Below are 22,233 nucleotides of genomic sequence, written 5' to 3'. Positions count from 1 at the left end.
TCGGAGTGTTTTCTTCCAAACTTGTAAACGACGGTTATGTCGAATTCTTGAAGTCTGAGGCTCCACCGTGCAAGGCGACCTGAAGGGTCTTTCAAGTTAGCTAGCCAACACAAGGCGTGGTGGTCGCTCACAACTTTGAAGGGTCTGCCGTAGATGTAGGGGCGAAACTTTGACGTAGCCCAGATGATGGCGAGGCACTCCTTTTCCTGTTGTGGAATAGTTGACCTCTGCTTTAGACAGCGACCGGCTAGCATAACTGATAACCCTTTCCAGTCCGCCCGTCCGCTGCACAAGGACGGCGCCGAGTCCTATGCTGCTTGCATCGGTGTGAATCTCCGTATCGGCGTATTCGTCGAAATGCGCAAGTATCGGAGGTGTCTGCAGGCGTCGTTTCAGTTCATGAAATGCTTCTACGTACGAGCCGTGCAACATTTTCAACACTGACGAGACAGCGCCTGACAAGACGATCGTGTTTAAGGGGGACCCGTGCGTCGGCGGGAAACGGACAAAAGAGCGGGTGACGGTTCTTCTGGCTACGAGCATGACCGGCACAGAGTAGTTGCCGCTGCTGGTGATAGGAAAGGCTGCGAAGCCAAGATGTTTGAAGAACATTAAGCAGCTGCCTGTCGACTACCGCTTTAATAGAAAGGCTTGGATGACCTGGCTGCGTCAGCTAGACCGCCGCTTTGCGGCACAGTGTGCGCGGACCTTCAGGAACTTAGCAAAATTGTGATTTCCTTGCACGTTGCCTCCGCGAAGCAAACCGCGATCACCGACTTCTTTGAGGAATAAAAGTCTGGTGGTGGCGGAAACATTTTTCTAGTGTTTTGATCGTACTCGCGATAATTCGAACCCTCGGTTAATTCGGACATTCTCTCTGGTCCCGTGAAGTCCGAATTAATGGGGTTTTACTGTAGTTGGCTTCCACCTTGGACAGCGACCGACTAGCATAGCTGATAACCCTTTCCAGTCCGTCAGTCCTCTGCACAAGGATGGCGCCGAGTCCTACGCTGCTTGCGTCGGTGTGAATTTCCGTATTGGTGTATTCGTCGAAGTGCACGAGTATTGAAGGCATCTGCAGGCATCGTTTAAGTTCTTGAAATGCCTCGACTTGCGCCGTTGCCCACTTGAATTCCACGTCGGTCTTCATCGGGTTAGTTAGTGGCTCGGCGATCCGTGAAAATTCCTTTACGAAGCGTCTGTAATAGGCGCACAAGCCAAGAAATCGGCGTACGGCCTTCTTGTCGGCGGGCGGCGAGAAGGCAGTGATGGCAGCTGTTTTCCGCGGGTCTGGGCTAACACCATCCCTGCGGATCATGTGACCCAAAAACAAGAGCTCCTCGTACGCAAAGTGGCGCTTTTCGGGCTTCAAGTTCAGCCCGGAGGTCTTGATCGCTTGAAGTACAACTTCAAGGCACTGGAGTTGTTCATCGAAGCTTGAGGCAAACACAACGACGTCGTCCAAGTACACGAGGCGCGTCTGCCATTTCAAGCCAGCCAGCACTGTGTCCTTAACACGTTGGAAAGTTGCAGGTGCCGAGCAAAGACTGAAGGGCATGACCTTGAACTCGAACAGGCCATCCGGTGTTATAAAGGCAGTCTTTTCTCGGTCTCTCTCGTTGACTTCGATTTGACAGTAGCCGGTCTTGAGGTCCATCGACGAAAAGTACTTCGCGTTGTGGAGTCGATCCAGGGCATCGTCTGTCCGTGGAAGAGGGTACACGTCCTTCTTCGTGATTTTGTTCAGGCGACGATAATCGACGCATAAACGTAGGGTCCCATCCTTCTTCACTAACACCACAGGAGATGCCCACGAACTCTTGGACGGCTGGATAATGTCGTTGCGTAGCATTTCTTCGACTTGTTTCTTAACGGCCTACCGTTCCCGCGTCAAACCCCGTGAGGGACTCTGACGGAGAAGTCGAGTGTTTTCTTCTGTTATAATGCGGTGCTTAGCAAGGGGCGTTTGTCAGACTCGTGATGACGACGAGAAACAGTCCTTGTATTCCTGCAGAATGTATCGAAGCTGTTGCTGTTGACGAGCGGGAAGGCTTGGGTATACGTTGAAGGGTGGCTCAGGTATTGGGGTCGTCGTCGTAGCTTCATCAGAATCTGAAAAGGCAAACGCATCGCTGGCGGCCAAGATTTCTTCGATGTATGCAATCGCCATGCCCTTGCTCAGGTGTCTGTATTCTTGGCTGAAGTTCGTTACCATCACGCTTCCTTTTCCTTCATGCAGCCGAGCAATGCCTGTCACGATCTGCCCCGGGCACCGTGGACTAGGGGGGGGGGGCCGAGGCACCCGCGCTCTAACAAGGACGACCCAAACGCATGGTGAGGTAAACAGCTACTGACTGCCGAGCCGCACTCGTCAGTGTTTATTATTCACATGCGACCAAGGTTGCCCGCCGAACCTGGTGAGGTAACGAAACTAGGCTAGGCAGGGCGCCACACTCGTTACACCCCTCACCCCCAGTTATTGTACACAAAATAAAAAATACAAGTCCCAGCCGGTTCGACGTTGGCTTAGCTAGGCGAAAAGCGGTCTGGTGCCCTTCGTCGTCGATTGCTCCGCCTGGGTACAGGTGTTGAGGGACTACGTGCGGTAGCACCAGGTGCTGCCTGAGCCGTGCTTGATTGCTCCTGAGGCTCTGCCGTGGTTGACAAAGATGGCACTGAACTTGGCGGTGGCCCAACTAGTGGTGCACAACTGGAGGCGCCTGTCCCTTGCGAAATGGTTGTCTCACTGGCCGCAGCTGGTGCTGCCGTGGATGCAAGACGGGTCCCGCGGTTAGCCCTCACATGGTCAGCATGCCGGTACCATGTGGTTCCGTTCTGCATTCGTACGAGCAAAGAGGAGGAGCTTGCAGGTGAGACCACTTGTCCAGCAGACCAAGGTGGGCCAGAACGGAAATTCCTGGCGAATACTGGCACTCCAGGCTCCGGCAATGGCCCAGGACGGCACGCTTTGTCAGCAGCCAGCTTCTGCTTCAGCTGTTTGAGGAACGCTGTGGACCGGAGGTCTGGATGCAAAATGTCCAACGGTGTCTTCACCATACGTCCCAGCAGCAGCTCACAGGGGGCACGACCGGTGGCATTATGAGGTGTAGTCCGGTATTGGAAGAGTATGTGGGCAACCTGCGTACGGAAATCCCCAGCCTGGCTCTTCTTAAGTTTGTCCTTAATAGTCTGCACCACCCACTCAGCTGCACCATTTGAAGCAGGGTGGTACGGGGGAACCATCATATCGGCGGATTCTGTTCTTTGTCAGCCAGGCCAGATACTCTGTGCTGGCGAAAGCGTGCCCATTATCGGAGACTATGATGTCCAGCATCCCCTGGACTGCAAAGACCTGCCACAGTGCTGCAATGGTCGTACCTGCTGATGGAGTGGTGACAGGTAGAACTTCCACCCGCTTTGAAAATGCGTCGACCACCACCAGGAAGTAGGGGCCTTTGAAGGGGCCCCCAAAATCCACGTGAAGGCGGGACCAGTGCCTCTGTGGGAATGGCCATGGGGTGATCTCCACATGACGCGAGGCCCGTTGGTGTTCCTGGCAGACTTGGCAGCTCTGCACCATGTGAGCGATGTCCTGGTCCAGTCCTGGTCCCGACCTGGTCCCGACTGGTCACCTGCGACACAGCAGACCTGGAGAGCACCTCTGGGTACGCATGCTCCAGCATGAGCACTTCAGCTGGCTCTGGAAGAGCAGCAGGCACCTCTGGCAGCGGCAACCGGCTCAGGGCATCAGCAGGCCCTAGGTCTTTTTCTGGACGGTACACCAACTGGTAGCTGTAGGCCACCAGAGTGTGTATCCATTCGTGATGATGATAAGTTCTGTTCACACTAGCTGGTGCAATGAAAAGCTTAAGCAGGTCTGCTGTTAAAGAAACGAAGAGTTGCTTTAAAGTTCAAGCTTGTACATATGTGTGTTTGTACGTGTTGTAGTAGTGTTCCTGGCAAAATAAAAAAATATTGGATGTGCGCTCGAGTCGGGTTTTCGTATGCGAAAACTGCTTCTTCAGTCGTACGGGGCGTGAGACAGGCACTGAAGGAAGAGTGGGTCCAAGCAGAAATTGTCATGGAGACGGTGTAGTATCTCAGGAAGGGAGTCCGACCCCAGTCGTCTCGACGTATGAAACAAGAACTGCTTTATTGACTATGTACATGATTTATATACCAATGAATAAATGCGCCCCCTTGTGATGCAACAACGGAAATGAAACCGAAACTGAATACAACATACTCCTCCCTTATTTTTAGTGGTTAGTTGTTAGTACGTATTCATAGAGTTTCTTACAATAATACCTAGAGTGGAATCTGGCGCTAGTGTCTACGCGGACTCCTTGAGCGGCGCTTCAACCACCATGGGAATGATGGGAAGTACAGGCTTCGGATTTGCTTCGGATGGATTAGGTTCTTGAGATTCGCGACGCTTGTTTGCCGAGTGTGAAACAAAACGATATGAAGCCATTTCCCATTAGAAATAGCTTCATTCTTTTGCACGTAAAACTTATTGCAAAAAGTTTGCGCGACCGTGAGATGGAACTGAAACGTGGACAAATTTGACCACCAGGGTATGCATTGCTCTGCATTTGCGTTCCAGATTTGGCATCACAATATAATGAATTATTTTCTTTACAACACTTAAAACAAACACGCTTGTTTTTCCCTCGAAAGTACGCATTATCTATTTATAGAAATAACAGTACTGTATTGAGTGAGAAGCACTTAACGTATCGTCTGCTGCGATGCCATGTGCGTCTGTCCAAGTGGTCTGCCTCCAACGCTTCTCTCGTTTTGTTGTGAAGTCAGAGGAGCGCGACGGTGCGTCTACTTAGCTTCGCCGTCGTTTTGAAGCTGATTTGAACGAGTTTTGGTAAGACGCGCTTATCAAACAAACGTGAACGCGATGCAGTTTGCTGCACTGACATGGAACGCTACATCTGTGCGCAGCGGTGAGTGCACGACGCTTTGCTAAAACTGTCAAATACAAACTGTAAAGCTGCAGCGTCGCAGGAAACCAAGAAATCTAGCGGTCTTCAGCCTCTTTGAACAACAAAGGCGCTGCTTGAGTGCTTTGAAACGCACCCCACTACCCAGGCCTCGCGAAGAACGCAACTGAAACTGTAGAAAATGATCCGTAGACAGTTCGCTAGCTAACGCTATCCAATCCGAAGCCTGTACTTCCCATCATTCCCATGGTGGTTGAACGATCGCAGCGCCAGTTTCCTCTCTAGGTTATTGTATGAAACTCTATGTACGTATTAGTAACAAAACCCAAGTGTGCACACTACTCATTTACATATTACAGAATATATGCAATTTCAGACCGTGAACTAGTAATTGGTGGCCAGTGCCTTCGGGTCGGCCACGCTGATTGTTGCACTGCTGAGGTTGGCTGCTGCATTACCCCAGGAGATAGCAACTGCGTCACAGAAGACGGCTGCAGCACAGGAGGCTGCAGTACGCCAGGGACAGCGGCTGCGGCATGGCAAGTTGCAGTACACCAGCAGATGGCGGCTGCAACACGGCAGGTTGTAGCTCGGCAGGCTGTGGCACTGAGACTGGAAACTGTGGCACAGGTAGCTGCGGCTGGTGACATGCACCCCTCTCTGGAAACCTTGAAGCTTGGAGACATTCCACGTACGGCCGTCTTCAAGCCTGTAAGAAGCAGGTCCCTTCCTTTCCAACACTTTAGTTGGTGAGGAGAAGGAGCAGTCTCCCTTAAAGCGAACGGATGGTTTCTTGAAACAGACAATGTCGCCTGCAGCTATCCTTGGTTTCTTGGAAGCTCTCCTTTTGTCCGTGTACAACTTGCTGCTCTGCTGTTGACGCTGGACCCTACGACATAGTCGTGCCAATTCCTTAGCCGGTTCTTCAACAAAGGCTGGTGCTGAGAAGCCAGCGACATCCAGCCTGGTTCAAGGCATCCTACCATGCAGCAGAACTGCAGGGCCAACCCCAGTGGTTCCCTGTGGAGTAACCCTGTAAATAGCAAGGTAGTCTATGACTGCTTGTCGAAGGGGTCGTCTTTTGAGGAGTGAAACTTGAATAGAGTTTTTGAATGTCCGATTGAACCGTTCTATTTGTCCATCCGCCGGGGGGTAGTATACTGACAAATGCAAAAGACTGATGGCTCTGTCTTGCGGAAAGGTAATGAATTCACGTGAAGTGAATTGAGGCCCATTGTCGCAAACGAGTTCGTCAGGGTAGCCTTCTCGGGCAAAAACACTTGTTAAAAAGTGTTTCACTGTGCTCGTGGATACCTCTCTGCAAAAATATACCTCCAGCCACTTGGAGTGGTACTAATCCACAAGCCTTATAGCAAATCTGCTGTTGTGAGGTGCGTGCTCCAAAGGACCAACAATGTCTAAGGCAAGCTTTTGCCATGGTCTTTCAGGCCATTCAACAGGTTGCATTGGCGCTGGTGATGTCTTGGCAGACTTATCTGCCTCCAGGCAGATGTGGCAGCTTTTCACTGCCGTTTCCACTTCCTTGTCCATTCGTGGTCACCAGAACCGCTCACGAAGTCACGCCTTAGTGCGCGTGACACCAGAATGTGTCTCATGTGTGGTGGCGATCCGAGCAGTGAGGGCGGATGGAACAAGGCGCTCTGCATGCAGTAGAAGATCATCAACAACAGAAAGTTCCTCTGTAATAAGGTAGAACGGTTTCACCTCTTCTGGTAAGGGCTTGTGTGGCGGCCAGGAACTCAGCACAAATGACTTGACGGTTTCTAGACGACCATCGTCTAGGACGGCCTGCCTGAACTCCTCCTTTGTCACACAGGCTGGCTCAACGAGTGACACAATTTCTTCATTCTTTACATGCTCTGCTTCTGAGGTAGGTGCTGTCAGCCGAGAAAGTGCGTCTGCTACAGTGTTTGTGGACCCGTTGCAGTATTCAACGGTGAAGTTATAACAAAGCAGTCGTGCACTCCAGCGTGCAATTCGAAGTGGGCGTCTTCCACATCCTTGCGACGACAGCAAAGAGACAAGTGCCTGGTGGTCTGTTCGAATTTTTAAATGGCGGCCCCACAGGTACGTGTGCCATCGCTCACATGCCCAAATACATGCCAGTGCCTCATGTTCACCGATTGAGTACTTTCTTTCCGCTGGGGAAAGTGTACGAGATGCAAAAGCGACTGTACGGAGCTCTTGGCCGTTTCGTTGCTGGAGGACTGCTCCAAGCCCACAGTCGGAAGCATCTGTCGATACAGTGACTGGGATTGCCGGATCGAACATTTAGAGGACTGTACTCGACGAAAGCATTTTTTTCACCCTTCTGAAACTGCTGTCTGCTTCATTTGACCAGATGAATGGCTCATCTTTGCAAAGTAGGACTCTCATAAGCTCGACCACTTGTGCCAAGCGTGGAACAAATTTCGAGTAGTATGCGATTGCTTCCTCATCAAGTGCGCTTTAAGTTTCCTGTCGGGAAAAGCGTCATCCTTATCACGCTTGCTACAGATGTCGCGTTTGCTACCTCGTCCGCAAATTGAAAAGTTTTACGGCTTCATGACGCAAGCTTTCACCTTTTCTGCCAGTGCGCGCACTTCAACGAGCTTGGCGGGCTTTCGTCGCCGTTGATCCCCCAGCCGTGAACACAAACTTTGTATCACGCGTGCTGTTCTTGGGTTAGTGCTTGAGTGCGATCTTTTCGACGTGCGATCTTCATGTTGTCTTGGGCAAACTTCCCACGACAACATGCTGAACCGCAGGCTAGGCCTAGTCAGCGTTGGTTGCTTTTCGGTAGCGGTAGCTGTCGCGGGCGATAAAAGTTGCAATTTGGTGCGGAATCAATGAAACTCTTTGTGGGATGGCTGCACTTGAAGGCAAGGGAATCGTATCGTAAGCGAAAACGAGGGCATGGTTGGCACATGCAAGCCTCGAATGGTGGTTCCCGATTCGATTGCAATGTCTTGGACATCGGGTGCACGCTTGTGAAATCGAACGATCAGTACCAGTTCAGCAGGGGAAATTTCGGTCGCGATTCGACATAGTTTCTGTGTAATGCGCATACCTCGAGGTGGCCTGAAACATTGTTGGCGAATTTCCGCTATGGCGCTTTGTTTTGTTGGCATTTTTCTCCCGTGTTCATTTCATTGGCAATGCGGGTCCTTGGCGGTTAATTTTTAAACATTCGGAAATTTAAGTGGTTGTAAGCGCCCCGAATCGCATGTGTTGATTATCGGGCATGCGAGGCTACATGCTGAGCACGTTTTGCACAAGTGCAGCCTTTGAAGAAGCTTGGTTACCTGGGAAGGAGGCTGAACCATAAGTACCCCAGTACTAATTGTTAAGCCTCCTTCCCGGGTAACCAAGCTTTTTCATTGCCCCCCCCCCCCCCCTATTTTGTTCAACGTACTTGACATGGTCACTTGGATGGTATTTGACTTGGTCAGATTGGATGTGAGTATTACTCCTAAAAACATAGGTCTAGAGACCAATGGTAAAGCGTGACCATTGATGTGGTAACTAAACAGAAACAGTGGGCTTTTCTGCGTGACTCTCAGTGCAACTGTTCCTTTTTTTTTTTTGTAATTGTCATCTGTCATTTTAAACACCATGTTTGCAGTGTGGCTAATTCAGCACTTGAAGCACCTTGATCTCTTGGGCTGCAAGTTTTTACATGATATTGCCGCCTGTGGTCAATAAGGTGTGGTTCTTGTACAGTCATTCACAGAAAGTTTTGTTTTGACAGGTAGTATGCTATCACTGCTAAACGCTGTGACCACTTGAGAAATGTGTACTTAATTTCTATGGCATCTGGATGCAGCTATTTTCTCTTCTACTAAAACTGCGTAACTGGGCGCGCAGGACGAGTGGCGGTGTTTGGTGTGGGCCGAGAAGAGGAGCCCCTGTGGGTGTGGCAGGCCCACCAGGGTGCCATCACAGGCCTTGGCTGGACACCCCAGGGCCACATTTGTACGGCAGCCATTGACCATGCAGCCAGGGTGTGGGACTTGCACAGGCCCGGTAAGTGTGCACCTTTCCACTGAAATGGCTAGCTAAATTTATTTATGAAACAGGGTATTTTTTTTATGTTCTTGCATTGAAGGGTGTCGCAGAATTTGTTCATTAATACTTATAAATATTTGGGTGTTGTATTAAGTGCAGATTTTAACTGGAATGAGCATATTGCCTACATTGAAAAGAAAGCTATGCAGAAATTAGGAATTCTAAGATGGTCTCTGCATAAATGCACCCCAAAAGTGATACCAATTGCGTGCAAAACTTTTCGGGTATTCGTTCGTGGTTTGGGATCCCCATAGCCAAGTAAATATTAAAAAACTTGAAGAGATTAAAAGAAAAGCAATCCGTTTGTTTATAATCGCTACTGTTCATTTACGTCACCCAGCGAACTGTTAAAACAAATCGACTAAGATACATTGCAGGCAAGACGACAGCATGATCAATTGAAGTATGTTTTTACTTTAGGGGGGAGGTGGCGATCGAAAAAAACTTTTTTGTTTGTTGACCTAGAGTAATGAAATTTGGCAGGCACACTGAAGAGTGTCTCGAATAGCTATATATGAAGTTTCATTGCGATATCTCGAGTAGTTTTCAAATTACACTATGTTACATAATCTGATGACATACTCTGCTGGTGAAAAGCCTAGCATTGTAACAAAACATGCCAGGAAGGTCCAAGTGGTTTTGATCTTTACTCAAAAGAACACTACACAGGATGACATTATTAAAAATTGTCTATTCCTTTTAGTTTTTTTACAAATAACATCCCCATCAGCTTCATGTATTGCATCAGAACTTCTCATGCACTAATTATCACATACAAAAAAAGCTATGCCCTAATCAAGGTAAAGAATAATGTCATCCTGTCAACAAGACTTCAAGGATTAAAAGAAAAAAAAAACGGAATCAAAATCTGTGTAGTAGTTGCCAAGATATCTGCTCCACGAGCTGAGCAACATGCCAAAAAAACTGTATTGAGAAAACTGCGTTTAAAGTTTGGCCTTCTCTAAAACACCTAAAGATTGTGGTCTTTGGTTTTTTTTTTATGGTGTTTCACTTCTTGGACATGTGGCCTTTCTCCAGTGTGCCTTTGTTCTTTTTTCATAACCTCCTTTTTTTGATCTACAAAAAAGCAGTATGGATTTCAAACCAAGTTCTCTGTATGAAGGAGTGGTGTGATAGACATGACAGAAAAGAAGATATTGCAATCTAATAAGGCCATATACTGAAATAATTACACATATTTCTTGTATTTATGCTGTCATTAGCATAATTATGTCTTGCTTATTGATTACAATTAATCATTGAATATTTTTTATAAAGAGAGAGGTTTGTTGTGACAGAAAATGGCTCACACCGTGATAGCCGATGCCTTCGTTCCAAATAACAAACAGTTATGGCCAAGACGTTAGTGGCACAGGGATTTTTGAGCAGTTTATTCAGTGACGCAAGTCGGGCAGATAAAAATTCGTCCCCCTGCTTCGTTCTTTTGCCATTCTCGCGTATGAAACGTATTATCATTCGGCCGATCGCGGCAACGCTAGTGAGGCTTTCGTTGTTTCAAAATATTCATAAACGCCTGCGGCGATGCCAAGCACGGCTCCAAGCACGTCTAAATTACATCACTAGTGCTTATTGACAGCACTCTGACCGCGAAGTGCTCGGCCGCGGGGTCCGTGGTGCCGGCGCGTGATGTGCTTGGTGGCGGCGTTCGGTGACGATTCGCGAATGCGAAGCTATGATGACGATCCGCCCGGTTCCGAAATGCCGGCGAGCAATGTGCTTCTTCGCTTGCGAAGAAGCACATAGCCGCAGGTACGCTAGCGCGTTGTTCTTGCCCGCAAGGTTCGAGGTTCGTCTCGCTAAACGGCGCCGTGAGCGGAGTTAGGCCTAGTGACGACTCCGAGCAGTAGGTGCGCAGGCGTGGTGCCCATTGCTTCGAAGTGCGTAATGCGTGGTCGTGAGTACAAAGAGTCGTCCCGCGATGGCCTTCGTCACGATGTCAGAAGTGCTGATAAGCAGAAATCAAAACATCTAACCGCGAATCCGACGCTGAAGTCAACGCTAGAGTCGGTCCGAGACTCGCGTTTGCGATGTTCGCTAGGAGCGCGGCGCACCATCGTAATCAGATCGAACTTCCTCTTGCAGCTCCAAACTAAAGCGTAATTATATTCTAAGTGATCGTCGAGCCGTGAACACAGAACAATTGCGAACGTGTCACGAAGTAGCGCGATTCTCGACAGCCGTGAACTCGCGACGTGCAATCGGCAGACGACGATCTCCCGGAGCGAGCATCGGACCAATGGCGAGGCGAGCTGGGGCAACATGGCGGACGCGGCCAATCGGAGGCCTCGGAACGACTCTCCAGTGTTTGCTTTTTGTGCGCTTCTTTCTGAATGGAGGAGCCCGCTGAAGCGGGGAATTTGAACACGGAGAAATGCCCTTTCGAACAAGCCCAAGAAGTTGGTTCGCGGTCGCGCCATCGCGGAGCTACAATTTTTTGAAAATCGCTCTTTTTTTTGCGATTTCCACAATAATTTTCGCCACCTCGGAGGGCAAAACAAACTTTTCGAAGCACTTCTGGGTTGTTTTCAGGGCAGATATTTTGGAATCAGATAGAAAAAGGGTTCCAGAAACTGAACACTTTATTTTCAGAAAATCGATTTTTTTGCCATTTTTTGCGATACGAAAGCCGCGTCCCCCCTTTACCGTGGCAAGCTACGCATAAACAAGGATGTGTACATAGAATCAGTTCATCGTCGATCAACTCATTCCGAGCATCCAAAAAAGACTGAAGGAGTATTCTTGCAAGACAAAAACTTTTGAAAACTCCATTTTTCTGTGCACCGTCACTGAGTCAATGCTCTATCTGCGGACCTGCTAAACTGTGCAACTGTGCAATCGTTCATGGCAGAACTGGGACAACCCACTGGACTTTTCTCTTTCTTTTATGCTTCTAGCCCTAATATTTTGCCTGGCATAAGGCACGCATAACAGCCTTCAATTTATGGTGCATTTTGTAGTAATTTTTTATATACAGCATAGACCGCTTATAACATAGCCGGAGTCGCGAATATCCGCACTATAAGCGGTACCGCACTATAACCAAAACAACATTTTGAAATGTTGCACGTGTGCAAAACAGGCGCGCGATTCCGACTATCGAGGCATGCGACTGACTGGGACGTAAGTTGGCATTCGCTTACATTTGAAAATGTTGAACGGTCAGCTTATGCGGACCTGCGGTGCTGACATAACGAACGCGGAAAAAATGCTCCGTAACAGGAAGTCGCCGCGTAACACACTGTGCGCGCGCGATGTAGAAAACGGTGGCGACCACGAACCACCACTCGAGTGTTTCACACACCCGCGTTTTCGTTAAAGATGTAAGTCACCCCTTCTAAATGCAACAACTGCAAAATGTTTTATTGACTCGGCACCAAACCGCAACTTTTGTAGTCCGCGGCCACCGACATGGCAGCTAGCGCTTGTTAGGCCTATAGCGTGCGGGTTGCAACTTTGCATGCCATCGCGAGAAGCTTGCCCTAGACAACACGGAGATCGGGAGTAGAAGAGATCGCACTCGCAAGCTAAACCAAGGGCATCACGTGTGAAAGGAACTTTCGGTTCGTGGTCGGGAGAACAGCTGCGGCAACTATCCTGAAAAAGTATTCCAAGCTTGTAAGTACGCCTGTTGGTGGCAAAGGCGAAAGCTCACTCGCGTCTCAAAGCATTGTTACTTGCGGGGGAATCGAGGTCGCACGTGTGATATCCGTGCTCTGCGATGAAGCAACTATTTTTCCGACGGAGACAAACAGCGATAACGCGCTCTTGATGCGGACACTGGCGCCCATTCGTAATGGAGCGCGCATGTCAAGCGGCCGAAGGGGGCAAAGGCTTCTCCGTCGGCCACGCAGTCGCTCCCCCTCTCACACCAAGCAAACATTACGCATATCTGAGGCGCAACATCACTAGGTAAGTATTAGGTGGTGTGTTCGTTTAATAGAAAATGCATACATACGTAATTCTAAAGACCCTAGTTTTTTAAACTGCGCTAAAAATGCGACTGCGCTGAAACTTGCCTTCCTCCGTGCCCTCTGCACGAGCTCACTGTTGTGTTTCGGTTTCGGTTCTGTATTGCACTGTACGAATGCCATGGGGCACCGCTCTGGCATTCCTGTTTTACCCAGGCGACGTGTAAATAAAAGAGTGTGTGGAGAGTACTCGTTGAGTGCGGACGTTTCTTCTGCTTCAGCGCTTCGCGCCAAACCGCCTGTTCGGGCTGGTTGGCGTCCCCTCCAGTCGCGTTGGTCACCGCCGGTCTTCGCGTGCTGCTGCGCCGGGACTACCAGCCTGCAACACAGCACTCACGTTTCCCGACGTATTGCCAGATGGCGTCCATATCTCACGCAGCGCCTCTTCTATCGTCTTTAGACGACATTTGCAGCGAAGCACGCAGATACGCGGCCAATTTTTTTTTCTCCTCCCACTCCTTGTTCATTCGTTCCGCATGCCCTCCTCCTTTGTAACGCCGTCACCGCTCTATCCCCCGCCGGCGCATCTCCGCTGAGAAGTGCGCTCGCTCCCTCGCATCTCTGAGAACGTTCCGGCAGCCGCATTATAACCGGTCTTTCATCTCGGGGGACTGCACAATAAGCGGTATGCGTATACATGGAGTTCTATGGGAGGGTAAACGGGAGTCAGAAAAAACCACATTATAGCCGGTGCTGCACCGTAAGCGGTTACGTTATAAGTGGTCTGAGCTGTACTTAAAATATTTTGATGGCATCCATTGCATTTACGCATGTCCTCAAGGCGTTGTATTTTAAAACGTTGCTGATCTTGCCCCCTTTATAAGATGTTTGTTCTTTAGATGTTGCTCAATCAAGAGATGTTTGTTGTCATTTTTTTATGTTGTTTTCTTCTTTCTTTCTGTGTGTATGCCAAAAACTTACGAATTGTGTAAGCACTGGTGTTTCAGTTTGATGCACTGGTTCTCGATGGTGAATGAAGTTCTATATCTGGTTTCCCTTATGCATCACCCACCCTTGCCTAAAGCCTCATGTGAGAGGCCGGCAGTACTTCTGAAATTATGAGATGGTTTGTGTAGTAATGCGACATAGTGGCAAAGTGATTTTTTACCACAACCGCTGCTAATGCAAATTTTGCCACAAATCACAGTTCCGAAAATGTATTTCCAACGGACGCTGCTGCGCGAGGCAGGAAACTGCTGCTGAGTAGAACAAGCCTCTCTTTTGTTTTTCTTTTTCTTCGCTTGGGTTCACCCTCACTGCTCTAACGCCAGCTTGGAATAAATGCAGCTAAAGTGGTTGCTTGGGCGAGTTGGTATGACATATTGGAGGGAAACAGCGCGAAAGACGAAGGACCAGGCAGAGAAGGACAGCGCTGTTGTTTGTGTCCTTCTCTGCCTGGTCCTTCGTCTTTCGCGCTGTTTCCCTCCAATATGCCAGCTTGGAGTGGTGCCGGAAAAGGTTCACTGAGGCTGCACTAGCAGGGGTGCTGTGCCAATTCGATACAATTTCTATTGTGCTGAGTCAAAACCGTGAATTTTGTTGAACTTGTGCCAGAACGCCCGACCAGCTGCATCAGAATTTTCTCATTTGGGCTAATTTCAGCAAGAAATGGTGGCCGCATTGGCCACGTGCAGTTTGGGCATAATCATGCAATCTAATCAAGACGTGCGGACTCTAACCCTAACCCCAACGCGAAAGAAAATAAAGAAAGGACGGTGGTTCTAAAGTTTTTTGGCCTCGTTCTATTGCGTGCAGAATGCTTCTTAAGCCACACCAGTGCCTTGCTTAGAAGGGGCTATTAATGCTAGCTGTCACGGAACACAGCACATTTTGTCCCTTAATTGCTCGTGTGTGCATGCGCCGTACATTTTTGAGTACTGTTATGATCACTGATGTCTAAAAAATTGCTGGCAATCATTCAGAGCTGTGTATGACGTTTCTGTGGCCATGAGAAATGAAAAACATATATGCAAACCAGTTTTCTTTTTTTGCCAACGCCACTCACTCCCACTTTACGTATCTCCAGCACTTGGAGGTTGCCAGGTTGGCAGGTCTACATTAGCATTCGCAGTACCTGTGAAACGATTTTACAGCTGAAATGGTGGACTTCGTCATGGTTTGCACTGTGGTGTGGTTCAACACATTTCTTTTAATAGCAGTGCTCATGTGCACTGTGCATGTTGCATGTTGCGTAGACATTTTTGTTTTCTTTTCTAAAAGTAAGCTTTCTTTGTTATATTGCTTCAAATTTGGGAATTGTGCTAAACATGGAGTTTTCTTTTAGATGCGAAGTATCTCTTGCTCGTGGGTATGTAACGCGGCGTGGTCATCCGCACGCAGCGTTGGGGTCCGCACTCACACTACGCATGCGTGACTCTCCTCCTTCCCTCTCTCCGACAGCTGCGCGTTACTCTCTCCACTTCTCTACCAGCACCTGCTTGCGCTTCTCCTGCGTTCTCGCTTCTGCTCTCACGGCGCATACGCTACTCTCCTCCTCTAGTCTCCTCTCCTTCAAGTGCTAGAGCCAGTAGAGCGCTGCGCGCGTTCAGTCCAGCGCTTGCCTCGATTGGCTCCTCTGAAACGCGGGCTCGACATGCCGAAATTCTCTCCTGCGCAGCACCGCGATGAGGACCAGCGCTTGCGCGTCCCCTCCCCCTCTCTTTCCTCTCCTACGCTGCCTCTCTCTCACGTGCCTGTCGAGCGCGTTCCCGGCACGCCCTGTGAGTATTAATGGCCAGGCTAGAGGGAAGACACGACGCACGTAGTGTTCCTCTTCGCGTTCCACGATGCGAGGTCGGTAGCATGCCCAGTGAACGCCAACGGAACGCAATCGTGCAAGTGCTCCGGCTTCGCACAGCCTCATGGTCCCCTTTAGCAGGAGATGGTGTAATTTTTTCTGTAACGTGCTCCAAAAGCAACGTTTTGCTGCTCCAAAAATCGCTTCAAATCCTATTTCGGCTGTTGCACCCCTGCACTAGTCTCATAAATGTACTCCCGAATGACGCTTCCTCACCAGAATGGGAAGAGGGCTGCAGCGTGTGGCCACTATATTGTCACGATGAAGGAGGCGAAAGTCGGATCGTTAAAGACGCAACTCTCCATTGGGTGAACTTGTGTCCTAGAAGCTCTCGAATAAACTTGACTGTTCGCGTCCTGCACATAATCTTACAGAACGATCTCAAAACGTCGCGAAGCTTTACGAGCATTGCGATGCAGTCCTGCACCAAGTGTTGATAACAGTTTTGCGGATGAAGCGTGAATACATCAAGATAAAGCAAGAAGCACGTGTGGCAACGCCCCCCTCTGAAAAAACATCACCCGGTGCTTAAAACAGAAGACGGAAGTGAAAAAATGCATGTAACACAAACAGTAATAAAGCAAGCAAAAACCAGAGTCCTCAGGTTCCCTAATGCACATAGGTCGGCTTAAAGGGTTCCTGCAACACTTTTTCAACGTGGTCAAAAGACTCTGCCGATCGGTAGTCGAGGGTCCTGAGAACACGTGAGCCAAACAATATAGCACCACACGCGGCCTGGAATTTACAATTAATTCTCAAAGTCAGCTAGAAATTGTTCCCTCTTCTTTCTAGAAATGATGCCACATACCCGAATGACCGTGCCACATACCCAAATTCACGGCCATTGGCTGATTTAAGCATTGTGATCTGCATAGTTATCACGACCATAGCCAGAGGTTGCCACGTGCCCGCGCACGCACTCACAATCACATTGACAGGAAGACACGCGTTCGAAGAAAAGAAAAAGTGCTCAAGGTCAGGACGCATGCGTGACATAACTTCTTCACCCCTTGCCTCCCTGCTTAGCGTCCACCGCGCTCGTTGGGACGAGAGGAGCGAGAAAGCAGTTACAGCGTGTGGCAAACTTCTGTGACTCCACTTGTGCTTACTTACTTATTTATTTGCTTTATTTATTTACACATACTGCAGCGCTAAGTGCGCTATGGCAGGAGTGGGTGTACAAAGATACGCGGAATTTTAACAAACAGCAATAAAAATTATGTAAACAGGTAAAATAATACAGATGTGTGATTATACAAGGTCAAAAGTGCACAAACATGTGATGAACATGAATGAAAACATAACAATTAAACAATGCAACTCAAGAGCTAACACCAATGGCAAATAGACAAGGGTGTATTACAGACGCATGTCATAGATGTCGGCTACAATGTCGGGCGATGGGCGTGAACGAATAGAACCAGGTAACGAATTCCAGTCTTCAATAGAACGGGGCAAAAGAACTGAACTTGAACCTGTTAGTTCGAGCATAGTAAAGTGTTAAGTTTAAGTTGTGATAGTTTCTTGTCGTTGACTGAGGTACAAAGTTTATGTAGTCCTTGTCGTTTGATAGTTGAACTGAAGACGTCACGATGCAGAATTTTAATGACTCTATTTGGTGATGCGAAGAGAGCAAAGTGAAGTTCAGTGAAGAAAGAGTAGAAGAGGGTGAAAAGTCACGGTCATAACGATGACATATGAATCTTTTTTCTAAATTGCTTCTGGCCTATTAATCTCGCACTGCTTATGCGGATTACAAACGACAGATGCATAGTCTACTATTGGACGAATGAGCAATTTAAATAAGAGAAGCTTGGTTTCCTTCAGAGACTTGGACAGAGTGCGACGTAGATAGCCCAGTTTTTTTAATGCTTTGTTACATACATAGTCAATGTGCTTGGACCATGTCATATTAGGAGTAAAAGTGACATTTAGATACTTATACTCAAAAACCCCATTTACAGCATGGTTATCGAAAGAGTAATCAAAAGCAGAAGGAGATTTATTACAAAAAGACATAAGTACGTTTTTTGTTAGTTATTGTTCATTTGCCAGGTCCTGCACGAATTGCAAAAACCAGCAAATGACTCCTACAAGCGGTAATGGTCAGTATGTGTTTTAATGACTTCGTATAAAACGCAGTCATCGACATGAAAACGAATGGAAGAGGAGGTGCAAACAGGCAAATCATTTATGTAAATTAAGAAAAGTAGAGACCCAAGAACGGACCCCTGGGGCACTCCAGATGTTACATCAAGGGGGGACGTGGCTTTGGAAAACCAACTTTCTTATAACTTAACAGATGTTGATGAAAATTGGCACAAATATTCAGCATGTCTCCCTGATGCTTCCAAAAAGTTTCAAAGTGATATCTTCACAACTTCTTATTCAATTAAATTTTTACTTCTTGCATTCCCTAGCACTTTGCGCAATGCCTGGAGAGTTTAAAAAATGCACTAGAAGGCTAGGTGAATATTTGTTGCACAGCTGAATGCACGCTGAGTGTTGTGACATTCTTGCTTTATTTTTTTGCAACACAATATTCTTGCATTGCGATTCTTTCTGCTACCTTAAAATCAGGCACACTCTTGGGGTGAATGACTAGTCGCATCGTAAAATTACAAAAAGTCAAAATGAGAAAGAAAGAATGTCACGACATGCATTGTAGTCTAAGAAACATGACAAAAGAAATGGAGCCAAAATAGGCCAAACGGTTACGAAGAAAATGGCTGCGCAAACTCGGCAGGCAGGCAAAAAGGCACTTTTGAGAAAACGGCTCTCGAAGTTTCACCTTGCATCCAATGGTCTAGAATGCACCAGGATCATAGTTTTTGGTGTCCTTAGTGATGCGAGGTCTCTTGAGCATTTGGTGCTTGCTTTGGTGCACTTTTGCTGCCTTTTTGTTCCGTATGGCATCCCTCTCTGCAGCTCTTCGAATGGAGTGCTTTCCAGGCTTCGGGCCAAGTGATGCACAAAACTCTCAATAAGCATGTAGAGTGCCAGTATTATACTTGCAGACTGCCTCATTGACAGCGGCAATCAGTGAAGTGTTTAGCTCTTCTGGTAGAATTGACCAAACTACCAAATGAAGACTCTCGGCTGCATTGAGTTTTTTTGTTTGTTTGTTTTTTTGTTTTGGCAACAGCCGAGCAGCTGAGGGTGGTCAGGTTTTGGCAGATTGGCAGCAATGCAGTGCTACCAATTTATACGTTTGTAGTGGTGGACCCTTGCCTTCAGCTTCTGCAGCACGGTACTTGCACCAGCTCAGGGACCCAAGTGGGCAGAATTCATGGTGCAGCTCATCATCTCTCGAGGTGACGTGATATAATGTTGCCATTATGGCTTTTTGCATGTCATCAACTCAATGTTGTCACGGATAGCCATACCATAATAATTAGTGGGTCTTTTAATCAGGTCTTGAGTCAGGCCGCCCCATCCTCCTAGTGGTTGATCCTTCTTGCTTCTTGATACAAGTGTTGGCAGAGCTATGCCCATCCTCTTTTTGACATGATTTATACAGCCTTCTTTAGCCAGTGGAGTAAATCGGTATGTTTTTTCTTCAGAAAGAGTCAGGAAGGTATCACTGTCTCCATCACAAACAATGGATGTGTACCGGAGGTCATTCTTTCCAGTGACCTTCTGAATAAAATTAAGCTGGGGGACGTGGCATTCAGTACCAACTTTCTTATTCCTTCGTAGGTTTTGATTAAAATTGGCACATTTATTGCAAACATTTCTGGGATCAAATATCTGAGCAGTTTATTCAATAACGAGAGTTGGTCAGATGTAAATTCAACTCCCTTCTTCACACACGCCACGCAGTAGCGCGATTTTCGATAGTCGTAACATCAGGTAACATCGCGACGCGTAAGCAGCAGACGACTGTCCTCTCGGAGTGAGCATCGGACCAATGGCGAGGCGTGCTGGAGCAACATGGCGGACGCGGCCAATCGGAGGCCTCGAAACAACCTTCAGAGATTTGCATTTTGTGCGCTTGTTTTCGAAGGGAGAAGCCAGCTGAGGCAGGGAATTTGAAAAACGAAGAAATGCTCTTTGCAATGAGCTCAAAATGGCGGCATCCGGTTGTACCGTTGTGGAGCTAGAATTTTTTGAAAAGCACTGTTTTTTTTTGCGATCTCCACAATAATTTTCGCCACCTCAGCACGTGCAACAAATTTTTTAAAGCACTTCTAGGTGGTTTTCAGTGAAGATATTTTGGAATCAGATAGAAAAACAGCAACAGAAACTGAAAATGTGATTTTCAAAAAATCTATTTTTTTGCCATTTTGCGCGATACGAAAGCTGCGTCCCCCCTCGGTAGAGTTGGTTGACCCGTACGAAAATAACTGAGAGCGGGATGACAAAAAGCTAGATACCCAGCTAACCAATTGAGGATTGTTTAATATGAAATCGAGTTTAGCAAGGAGTTTAGAATGCAATACTGTATCGAAGGCCTTTGAGAAGTCAATAAATATAGCGTCAACCTGGGTGCCAAGATCAAGGTTCAGAAAAATATTATGAGTGAATTCGAATGTGTTGTGGTACTGAAACCACACCTGAACCCATGCTGCCTGTTAGTAGTTGGTGCGATTCTAAGAAGACGGATTCTAAAAAATTTTGCGCCGGTCGATGGTGTTTGTGACTTGTCAAGATGTACTTTTGGGCTCATAATCGCAGAAAAAACAACGGACCAGACGAGCAGAGGGCACGTAACACAAGGCGCTCTAACAACTGAAAGTTTATTCAGTATCTGCACAGAATAAACACTGCCTTCACATGAATAAACAGAAGAAAGAAGGTTACCAAAGATATGAAGTGCTTTCATGAAAGCGCTGTCTGGTACGTGATGATTCCTCAATCGTCGGCAGCGGCGATGGAGGATCTTTGGCATTTTGTCGTACAGCAATCGCACCTCTGTCTGTTGCTGCCCTTGGCTGATTGGCCCCGAGAAAGGCCCAGTATACTGCTTCAGTGAGATGTAGCAGTCTGGCGATATCGATCGGGAAGGTTGTCACAGTTTGCGCTCTTCTTTCCCTCTTTATTTCTTTGCACTAAACAGCCATAATTTTTACGGTCGACTGTGTAAAATGAACCAGCTAGCCCAGCAAGGAGTTCTTTTGTTCAACTAGCTCCACTGGCCAGTCTTCACTGGAGAGGGTGCGTGTGTTTAATATTTCCCGGTTCAACTTCCAGTGGTGGCGTTTCCAGGACCGTTGGTTTTCTTGCCATCCACTGCATTAAGATTCTAACCATTGCTGTGATCAGATGCTCTGCACCTGCTGCAGCATGGGGACCAGGATGTAGTGGCAGGCATCATATGAATGCTTGTTCTGGTGAGAGGCTCTACACACACAAAGTAGGCAGAAAGAGGTGCAGCCCTTTTGGTGCATCTTTTGTCTGAATCCAGCTTCCAGGTGGATGTGCAATAAGATATAGAAAATTCGGCAAGTCGGATTACATTCATGATTAACAGTGCAAAAAGGCATGGACAAAGACTAGAGCAGGCGACACAAGCACTGTCTTTCGAGTGAACTGGAAAGCACATGAAAGTGAGTGTACCAGCTGTTACAAGATCTAAAGAACAATGAGAAACTTAGCAAAAAAAAAAACGTACCGTATCTGCACTGAGTATCACTCCGTTAACCTCAGTGTCACCCCGTAAAGAAAGTAGGTAACCAATGTGGTACTGATGTGAGTTTTTTTTTTTTTTTGTCTTCAAAAGACAAGCTAGGTGGCATATGTGTGACAGTTCGAATAAAAGCTCAGCAGCTGTTCATCATGACACACTTCACTTGTTGCAGGAAAGGTGTGGTTTGTACCATCTTGTGACAAAGCATACATAGGCCAGATAGGACGGTGTCGCCTTGAGGGAACATTCTGTTTTTATGTCTTCATTGCCGTTTGTGTGGTGTTTCAGCTGTGTTTTTCTAACACTGCCATTCTGATGAGTGATTCAGGGCAGCTTACACGTAAAATCGCTGAGGCCTTTCATATTGTCGTCCCAGGGGTGCGTTCTTGTAGACAATCTGTGATAGAACGTACCATACTACTGCATGGGATTTGTCGAGGCCCGTGCGTATATGTCTGACTGTCAGACGTCAGAACATTAACTGGAAGAGGCAGTGCTCTCAATCATTTTGTCATCTGCTAGGCAAAGAAAGGGCACAGAACAAACAGATATGCCGTTCCGTCCAATTGAATGGTCTCCGGCCACGACTTGGATTGGATTGAAACGTAAGTGCTTGGGCTGGATAAGCAAATTAGCCTGCTCTGTGTCTGGCTTAATCGAATCTCGCACCGACACAGTTTGCGAAAATGGGCACCAGCGCCACCACCAAACATCTCGTGAAATTGTGACACCATGCCGTGCCCAATCGAGGAATCAACACAAATATAAGATCTAAAGTCAACATGTTCTTCAATT

General features: G+C 47.6%; 1 protein-coding gene across 1 annotated transcript in view; it reads left to right on the top strand.

Moving 5' to 3' along the window:
- LOC119382310 (general transcription factor 3C polypeptide 2) overlaps positions 1 to 22,233 on the top strand; it is a 370,071-nt gene that overhangs the window by 159,680 nt on the left and 188,158 nt on the right. The window contains exon 10 of the mRNA XM_037650013.2: positions 8,823 to 8,981. Within this exon, the coding sequence (XP_037505941.1) occupies positions 8,823 to 8,981 (159 nt within the window). The remainder of the gene's footprint in view (positions 1 to 8,822; positions 8,982 to 22,233) is intronic.

The sequence above is a fragment of the Rhipicephalus sanguineus genome, chromosome 2 (genome assembly GCF_013339695.2).
Source record: "Rhipicephalus sanguineus isolate Rsan-2018 chromosome 2, BIME_Rsan_1.4, whole genome shotgun sequence".
In the NCBI taxonomy this organism is placed as follows: Eukaryota; Metazoa; Arthropoda; class Arachnida; order Ixodida; family Ixodidae; genus Rhipicephalus; species Rhipicephalus sanguineus.
Note: the sequence above shows the minus strand (reverse complement) of the source record. Positions and strands in the feature narration are given on the sequence as shown.